Here is a 9,770-nt window from a genome sequence, read left to right as displayed (position 1 = left end):
TACGTGCTTCAAGAAAACCCTCACTTAAGTACTACACCTCGTCGCCTTCTGGATTTGCAACACCTTGGCTGGAATTCTGAAGAAAACTGCTATATCGGTGGGTAGCAATTGCTAGGTTTATGAAACAAAAATAATAGAGTATAGGGTTTTCTGGGAGGCGATCAGTGGTGATTTTGATTGGGTTGGTTCGCGATCGAAATATTGGAGTCGGTCTTAGATTTTGTAGAAGTCGTCGAGAGGGTGGTGATGGTGGATAGGAGATGCACCGAAGAAGAAAGGCGGTGGGGGGACGACCGGACGAGTTATCAACGGTTCAAGGGCTATTTCTTTTTTAAAAGGAAATAATAATTATTTTATAATAAAAAAATCAATAATTAACAAAATAACAAATAATTAGAAAATAAATCAAAAAGAAAATAAATAAAGACAACATGGTCTTTTTTATGTTAATTTTTTATGTTAATGAAGAATGTATGTTTAAAACTAACAAGGAATGTATGTTTAAAACTAACAAGGAACGGTGCAAATTAATTTTTAAAAATAGTGAACGAAGATACTATTTGACGCCAACAATAGATCGTGTAATTTACTCCATATTTTAACTATTGAGATTAGTTAGTCATAGCGATAACACCACCTCTCATTTGTTGACGCACTTTTCCGCTATCCAGACCAGACAAAACGAAAAGAGTAAAAGGTGTTACCAACGTTTTGTCAAATTGTGGAGCAAATCCCAGCTCCAAAAATGGCGGCAATGATGATCATCATGGTATCCCTCCCCACAGCGACAACAACAACAACGACGAAAAGTTCAATTGCTCCATTCCCCTTGTCATCGTCATATTCCACCTTCAGTTACTTCACAACTAGAAGAAGAAAAAGCACACACATTGAATATATTGATCGATTTTCATTTAGGAGTACCCCAACAGACAGCAATCCCGTAATCTTATCGAACTTCGCTGAAGGAGAGGTATCTTCTCCTCCATCTGTTGCTTTTTCTTCTTCGTTAGATTCGGCTTCGGATGTTGTTAGAAGGTTCTACGAGGGAATTAACTCCCGCGACCTTTCGACGGTTGTGGATCTCATAGCAGAAGACTGCATTTACGAGGACCTTGTTTTCCCCCAACCTTTTATCGGTCGCAAGGTAAAATCTTACCTTAACCCCAATTTTGACAAATTTTTTTGGTTAAGTTGTATGATTTTCAACTTCAATTTTACATTTTGATTTTGGTTTAGTTAAATAAATTTTAATGGCATTTGTAGCAACCTACATAATAATTAGGCCCCCATCTTAAAACCTAAAGATTAAGTATGCAAATCACTATTGATATGTATTGGATTTGAAGTTCATCTTATCAGTTCACTTGTACAAAGATAGCTGTTAAATACATTTTTCTGTGGAAAGTATTGACCTATAATACGTGCAAGTTGATAAAATGGGTAGACTTGCCATTCTTTTATATTAAAAGCAGTATGAAAAATATATACAAAACTGAATGTGAGTAATGCCTAGTATTCAAGAAACTAAATGCTATGTTTGTTACATGGATAGGACTCTCTGGAGTGAACTAAATAACATGTTTAGCAATATTTGGTGACACCCATAATTATTTATTGATCACAATTCACAAAAGCAAAATCAGTTAGAAAGGTTTATGGCTTATACCAAAAAGGACATACTTTTAGTCAATTTCTGTTTTACGGACCTAGCCTATGTTATATTTTATAATTAATATAAGATTATAACATTAACCTTAAGGGGTGATTTTTAAAGTATGTTTCCTAGAATAAATGCTGACTGGAAGAAAGCTCTTTATACCTGAATTTGTCCAAAAATAGATGGTGTAAAGAATGAGTATAAATTTGAGAAATACAATGCAAACATTTAAAGTCAATCGATGACCATAGGGAACCAACAGAGTGTTATTGAACATAACACTTGTGTTTTCTAACAAGTAAATTGTTGTCAGATTTGCATTTAAAGTGCCTGTTTTGACCACAATATATTTCAAGTCTGTTTACCAATGGAGTGATTCATCCAAACCAAAATATCGATTGATGTTCATGATTTATAAGATCTAATTATATCTGTGTTAGGTTCGCTTTCTTTTCAAGGCAATTGTTTGAGATTCAATCAATTTTTGCAGGCTATACTTGAATTTTTTGAGAAGTTTATATACACTATCAGCCAAGATCTACAGTTTGCCATTGATGACATATCTGGTGAAGATACTTTAGCTGTTGGAGTGACTTGGCACTTAGGTATATTGAAAAACCGAAAGCCTTTTTTTTCCCCATTAAATGTTGTATGGATAAATGATGTCTGTTTGGAGTAAATGTTGTATTAGCAAAGGCTATCACCGTTGAATGAGAATAAGTCACCATTTTGCCCTTGTGTCTGGAAGTGATGTTGAATAAAAATGAACGTTTTTTTTTTCAGAACTTGTATAAATTGAAATTATAAATGACAAAAATTTTAAAAAATGTTTGATAAAGAGATCACCACAAACATATGTATTTTTAAATTAAAATATTCTTTTGTGAGATGTCGAGATCTGTCTGTTGAATTATGTATTTGTTTTTTAACCAATTTTAGTTCTAGTTGAAGTTATTGACATTGTAAAAAATTGCAGAATGGAAGGGAAAGCCTTTTCCATTTAGCAAAGGATGCAGCTTTTATCGGTTAGAGGTTGTAAATGGGCAACGAAAAATAATGTAAGTATGAGAGTTCATTTGTTATATATATATATATATATATATATATATATATATATATATATATATATATATAATAATTCAGTTGTTAAATCTATAATATGGTCAAATACGTTGTAATTTTTTCTGTATGTAACATGAAAACTGATGTGTTTAAAAAAAAACGGTAAAAAAAGGTATAGTTGTTTAATCATTAGAAAAAATAGTGAAGTGGTTTTGTGTATTTTACCCTTTCCTAGACGTAGAAAAGTTGTAAAATAAATAATTGCTGGATGGATATCTATCTTTGTGACTTGCTGCTTTTGCTTTCTGAAAACAGTTACGGTAGAGACATTGTGGAGCCTGCAGTGAAGCCCGGAGACCTTGCCTTGGTTAGTCATTTTCTCTCCCTTCTTATATATTATATTTACACCACAGGAAATGACCGTTTTACCCTTCTCTTGAAAATTAAAGCTAAATAAAAAAAATTTTGAATTTTATTAACTGTTATAAAAATCAAAACGAACTACTTTTAGTCGACACCAACAAACTACTACTATTAATTTAAAAAGTTTGTGTTATAAAAAGAAAATAAGCTTTAAAATGTAAAATAAATCAAGTAGCAAATATGTTGATATATCTTATGCAGGTTGCCATTAGAGGGGTGACATGGCTGCTCCAACAATTCCCACAATTAGCAGACCGGTTCTAACTTGCTATATATATATATATATATATATATATATATATATATATATATATATATATATATATATATATATATATATATATATATATATCAAGTAACACATCATTTTTACTTTTATTTTAAATTCAGGAAAAATGTATAGCTATCTTTCCCTGTATCCATTATATTTTGTAGGGTGATATGCAAAAATGGCAACATACTTTCCTTGATTTCTTTATTTTTTCTTCTATTACACATTATACTTTGAAAAATCGACCAATTATAGCAATTTTCATCCAAATCCACCGTAATTTACACTGCTATAATTTGGTAACTTTTTTAAAAATATGATGTCCTAATAAGAGAAAAGAATTTGGAAGTACAATGCCACAATTGGGTAAAATTTTAAAGTGCAGAGCTGTAATAAGAAAAAACTGAAAGGGCAATGTTGTAATAGAAAGAAATGAAAGTAGGATGCTATAATACACAAATAAATGAAAAATGAAGATATTTCTTGCACTTATCCCTATTATATACGAGTAATGTTATATCATTCTAAAGTCTTTAAAATTTATAACTATCATATGTTGATGTATCTATGAAGCCAAGCCTAGTAACAAAATGTTGTAATAATCTTTCTAGAACAGATATGAAATTTTTTATATGACAATGAGTCACAGATGCATGAAAATGTCAATGTTACTTCTATATATTTTTTTAATTACATATTTAAGATGTTGACGCCATTGACCATTTCTTTGTATTTTATAAAACCTACTAACCACCTTTATTTGATTTTAATCAAATGACCAAGATTTTGAAATTTTGTATGTTTCGAGGAAAAATGGTTTGTGCTTTTATGTATCTCTAGTAGTTTGAAATTTAAGTATTTTCAAACTATTACATTTTCAAAATAATGTTATATTATTTATTTTCATTATTTATATAGATAGTTAAACCATAGACTGAAAACATTTTCAAAATAGTGTCTTAAGATAAAAAAAATACTTAAATTGAAACGATAAGGAAATACAATACATAGGAACAGTAACGTAAGTAGTAATCTATTTTTTTTCTCTCTGGAATTCTGGGTACTCGTATGAGAATATTGTTTTTCGTCTGTTAGTCCAACTTCTTTTTCATGAATGTCAAGGAAAACAAAGGTTTGAAGATTGGCACGCAATGTGGATTTGACTAACCAAGATGGACAATTTTCAATTCGACTGATTTCTCTCTTTGTTTTTTTAACAATTCATTCTTCTCTTCAACTTGTTCAAGAATATCATCTCTTTCTTTTTATTGTGTTGTGGTTATCCTCGCACAACTTTTCGACATCTGCTTCTCGTGCTTGCATAATAGTCATCATCTCTTTGGACATCATCATTCATCACCCAAAGGGTAGAGTGGAGGAGCTTGAACCTGAACGCTTACACATATGTGAGATTTTTGACTGGTCACACATTGTTGAGTAAGGAGAAAGGTAGTGTTGAAAAAGTAATGATATTTAGCATGCTTATATAATGGTGGGAATGAGTGATGGGTGGAAGGTAGGTGAGAAGTTAGTTGAGATTTAAAACCCAGTTAGTGGGATATTTAACCGGTTTATGATATTTCTAATGTTTAACCTTTTTTATTTAGTGGATGTATGGATTGCTTTTTAAACTCCATAAGTGTTTTTAGACAAAAGTGTTTATTGACTTATGATGGTGGTAAAAGTCAATAAGTCAATAAATTAAAAAATGTTTGGTTTAAAATCCCATTTTTGAAGATATTATGGTTAAAAAGCTAAACCGTGTTTCAAAAAGTTAGGTTTTACATGTTTTTTAAAATCTCATTTTTGAAGCCAATGAAAAAACTATATTGAAAAGTGTTTTTGAGTTTGAAAAAACACTTGTTTTTTACTTATAGACTTTTAAAAAAGTCAACAACTCAATAAATTGTTTAGAAAAAAATCTCAAACACCCCCTTAAGTATGTAAGTATATATATATATATATATATATATATATATATATATATATATATATATATATATATATATCTTTTATATCTAAGTATATATTTTTGTTGCATACAACAAGAAACATACAACACACATCATACCACAAACTAAATGTTAATTACAAAAAGAATAAATATTCAAAATAGTATCAATTACTACACTCTAATCATCATCCATAGGCACTCGAGATTCCTAAAATTTTCTAGCCATATGCTTATGAAAGGCCATACATATGGCCTCTAGTGTGACTTTTTCTACTATGTCATCCACTAATGGAGAGTTGATAACTAAATACCGGAGACACATACATACAAAAATGCCACGATCTTCCATTGTCTTCCTTTGTTGAGACAACCCTTGAACTTCATTCCACTATAGCTACACAAAACGAAGGTCGATACATATAATAATATATAATATCTAATAACGGGTCGATGTTGCATTCAAACCATTTGAATCTTTATTTTAAACTTTTGAAGTATTTCGCCTTACTACAATATAGGATGCAAATTATACACAATATATGATCAAATATAGGATTAAATAGACTGTCGAATAAATGACTCAACCCGAGGAACAGAAAATAAAGTCAAATAAATCATTCTATGGCTATATGATCATAACCGTATATAATTTTCAAACATACACTTAGCAATCAATTCCACCAACATAGATTCCAAATCTAACATAGCATCCAATTGCTCATAAACTACAAGACATCACGAATCAGGCCATTCTATCTTGCAATTTTTGAAGGTATCCTTAGCCCTATCCAAGCATGCAAACAGTCCATATCATATAAGATATCAAAATGTATGAGTATTCTTGGAATCACTTACTTGAACTCAGTTTGAGTTCAATCACACCCGAGAGTGTGCCCGAATCCCTTAAACCATATCAACTTGTGACGTCCAAAAATTCATAGTAAATTTTTCATTATCAAAACATTAACCCATAAAAAAATTTGTTCCCAAAACCATTCAAAGTGAAATATGATATTTAAACATTAGAGTAAAATCAAAAGTAACCGATGCAGAATAAACTTTGGGGGATACTATGCAGTCACGTCGGGCCCTTCCATTTGGAACCGAAAGTACTTGAAACCATAAACATGAAATTGTAAGCACAAAGCTTAATGAGTTCCCTAAAATACCACACAACATACATATTATCGGGCCTAGCCTGCATATTGGGCCTAACCCATAATAACGGGCCTAGCCCTTCCTAATTAATAGGCCCATCCCAACATACAAATGGGCCTACCCGACACATAATGGGCCTAGCCTAACATACAGTAGGCCCAACCCTACATGCATGTCAATGGGCCCAACCCAACACATCAATGCAAGAGTCACAAAGATAGCTAGCATCCTACATAACACATTCTAGTGGACCGACATTGGTGCCTTCGACCCATAAGTATAGTGAGGAGACTCACCTCACTTATAAAGCCGACAAGAACTCAGATCAACTAGCTTGCAACAGGTGCTACCACTCTCTTATCAAAACATGAAAGGTCTAACCTTAGTTCATACTGTGAATCAGAAAACTAGACCCAAAAATTCAACTCATGCCAAAAGTCAATGGTCAAAGTCAAATCAACAACCAATAATGTCAACTATCAATCCTCATGTCGTGACCAACCCTTGGTCATATCGTTAGAGCTCACTCGAACCAATTCCAACTCGACTTAGCCAACTCAAACATGGATAACTCACTGAGATGACCTCATGGCGTGAGCATCACCCCCTCACGTCGTGAGCCCTAAAAGGTTCAGCAGAAATGGGATGTACCATTCTCATGACGTGATACCATATGTATATGTCTAACGTCGTGACTACAGTCTGAAGCCAAAATCCAAAGATGTAAGTCCTTAATCCATTAGGGCTTTCATTCTAACTTTTCCAGAAGCCAAAAGGGACTCCAAAGGTCCATAAAAATGATTACTTGTTGGACATGCATGCCTCATGCATGTCCTCCATCCATTCTAGGTAAAAAATGAAGAGATTTAACCAAAGTCTTCATGCATGGGACCAATAATCAACCAACTTCTAGATCTGAACATAATCATACTCCAAGGACCCTTAAAATGCATAAAGTTGTCAACTTTACGTATTCTTTCCATTCAAACTTTCTTAAACATGAAAGAAATGGGACAACAACTTAGATCGAACCACTTTAAGCAATAAATTTTGAGTCTTTGCCACTTACAATGGTCTAGAAACAAAATGAGATGATGATGATGATGTTCCCTTACAAGCTTCACCAATAAAACACCTTATCCTCCTTCTTCTCTTATTCTTCAAGTCAAGAAATGCTCCAAAAGGCCAAGAATCAACCAAGGAATTAGGCTAGGTTTTTCTGAGGTAAAGGGGTGTTGGAGGCTGAGAATAAAACCTAAAAATGACTTAGAGGGGCTTAAATATGAAGGAAACCCGAAAAGACTCAGAGCCCGAGTACAGAGGCAGAGATAGATGATATGAGCCGAGTACCTTACGCTTCCGCAGTCGGCTCTATCATGTACACTATGACTTGTACCCGCCCTGATATGGATTTCCCTTTGAGCATGGTCAACAGATATCAAAGGAACCCTGGTAGAGCTCATTGGATTGTAGTTAATAATATTCTTAAGTACCTGCAAAGGACCAAGGAATGGTTTCTAGTCCTCGGTGGGAGTGATGACTTAAGGGTACGAGGGTACAGTGACGCCAGTTTTCAGACGGACCGGGATAATTACCGATCGTAGTCAGGCTGGGTCTTTACCCTAAATGGAGGAGCAGTGACTTGGAAAAGTTCCAAGCAGGAGACCATAGCTGATTCAACGTGCGAATCAGAGTACATTGCGGCAAGCGAAGCGTCAAAGGAGGCTATATGGTTGAAGAACTTCATTGGAGACCTTGGAGTTATATCATCCATAAAGGAGCCAATGGAAATTTTCAGTGATAATGAAGGAGCGGTTGCCTTAACCAAGGAACCAAGAGATCATGGTAGATCTCAACACATCGACAGAAAATACCACTTTATTAAACATCGGGTAGAAGAGAGACTCCTCGTTGTGAAGAAGGTATCTTCAGAAGAAAACCCAACAGATCCCCTTACGAAGGGACTGAGTAGGGTCAAACACTTGCAGCACGTTAGGAGAATTGGGCTGAAGGACGATATAAGTTTAGATTAGATAGATAAGAAACGTGTAATAGATAATTTGTACTTGACATTTGATGAATAAATAAAGTTGTGTTATTTATGAGTAAAGCTACTATATTGTGTTGGTTATTTATCTGTTGTTTCAATTTTGCATTTTTGACTTCCTGAATAATAAGATTATTCAAACAATCCACAGTCGTTCATATTTTGGAAGTAGATATGAATGAAGACTGTCATGAATTTGTTTGTAGATTGTCTAAAAGGTTTTGGGCATAGCAAAGGTTTGCTACAAAGTTCATGAGTGCTTATGAATATGATTTGAGCATTGGAATAAACCCGCTTGCTGGTATCACTATTTTATTATGAGTGATCGCAAGATGATAATATCATATAATCTTTAAACCTAGAGATATGGTTATTGTTTACTAGTTGATTATACATTGATAATGCGAAAACGCATCAGTAACTTGATTTTATAAAACGCATTATTGTGTGTGACTTAGCTAGTGAATAATAAAAGCATATAAGTCGAAGTTTTCTATTCCTTTTATCCTAAGAGGGTAAAAGCGATATCTGGCCACTCGATGATTTGGTTTGACTTATGTGTCGGGCCCAGTCAGAATGAAGTTGATGTGTTCAACTAAATTCTATGTCGAACAAATCAGAGATTGAGAAACAAAGTGCTGAACAATAAGTATTGTAAGCATGATATCTAGAACAGAGGATTATACGATCCCTTATCTGAAGGACGAGTTATTGATCAGAGTTGACAGCGACGTGTAAGAGCTACGATTGCTAATCGGATCCTGAAGTCATATGTGAGATATAGTTACTAGACTTATCCAAGTGGGAGACTGTTGGACTAGTGTTTAAGCCCGTAACTATATTTGGTATGTACTTGACCCGGTTATGCATGGTCCTTTTGGGTTGCCTTCACCAAAGCAACTTGACAAGGTTATTTAAGAAAGTGACAAAAGATATTATGGTTTATTAATATATTATAAGAATAATATATTAAAGGAGAAATCATATTATTTGATTAATATTAGTCATAAATTAATTAGGAATTAATTTGGTGACTAAAAGAGATTAATTGAATAAAAGGGCATAAACTGTCAAAAGTGTGATAGTTGAGTTTTGGGCTGGGAAACCTAATGGACTAAGGGGGAACGAAATTATGATGGGGATCCATCATATTTTCGTCCAAAGGCCCTAATATAGAAGGTTCTATGGGCTGCTT

At 33.5% G+C, this 9,770-nt stretch overlaps 1 protein-coding gene across 1 annotated transcript; it reads left to right on the top strand.

The window, feature by feature from the left end:
• The first annotated feature begins 623 nt into the window (after window positions 1–623).
• Window positions 624–3,904, top strand: LOC145097017 (Nuclear transport factor 2 (NTF2) family protein). Its single transcript, XM_079034482.1, has 5 exons — window positions 624–1,147; window positions 2,151–2,265; window positions 2,637–2,718; window positions 3,038–3,089; window positions 3,347–3,904. Exons 1-5 carry the CDS (start codon window positions 746–748, stop codon window positions 3,407–3,409), a joined length of 714 nt encoding a protein of 237 aa, XP_078890608.1. The 5' UTR covers window positions 624–745; the 3' UTR covers window positions 3,410–3,904.
• Window positions 3,905–9,770: the final 5,866 nt, after the last annotated feature.

This window comes from Lactuca serriola, chromosome 4 (assembly GCF_051521515.1).
Source record: "Lactuca serriola cultivar US96UC23 chromosome 4, Lser_US96UC23_V15, whole genome shotgun sequence".
Classification (NCBI taxonomy): Eukaryota; Viridiplantae; Streptophyta; class Magnoliopsida; order Asterales; family Asteraceae; genus Lactuca; species Lactuca serriola.
The sequence above is the reverse complement of the archived record's forward strand: the minus strand, read 5'-3'. Positions and strand labels throughout refer to the sequence as shown.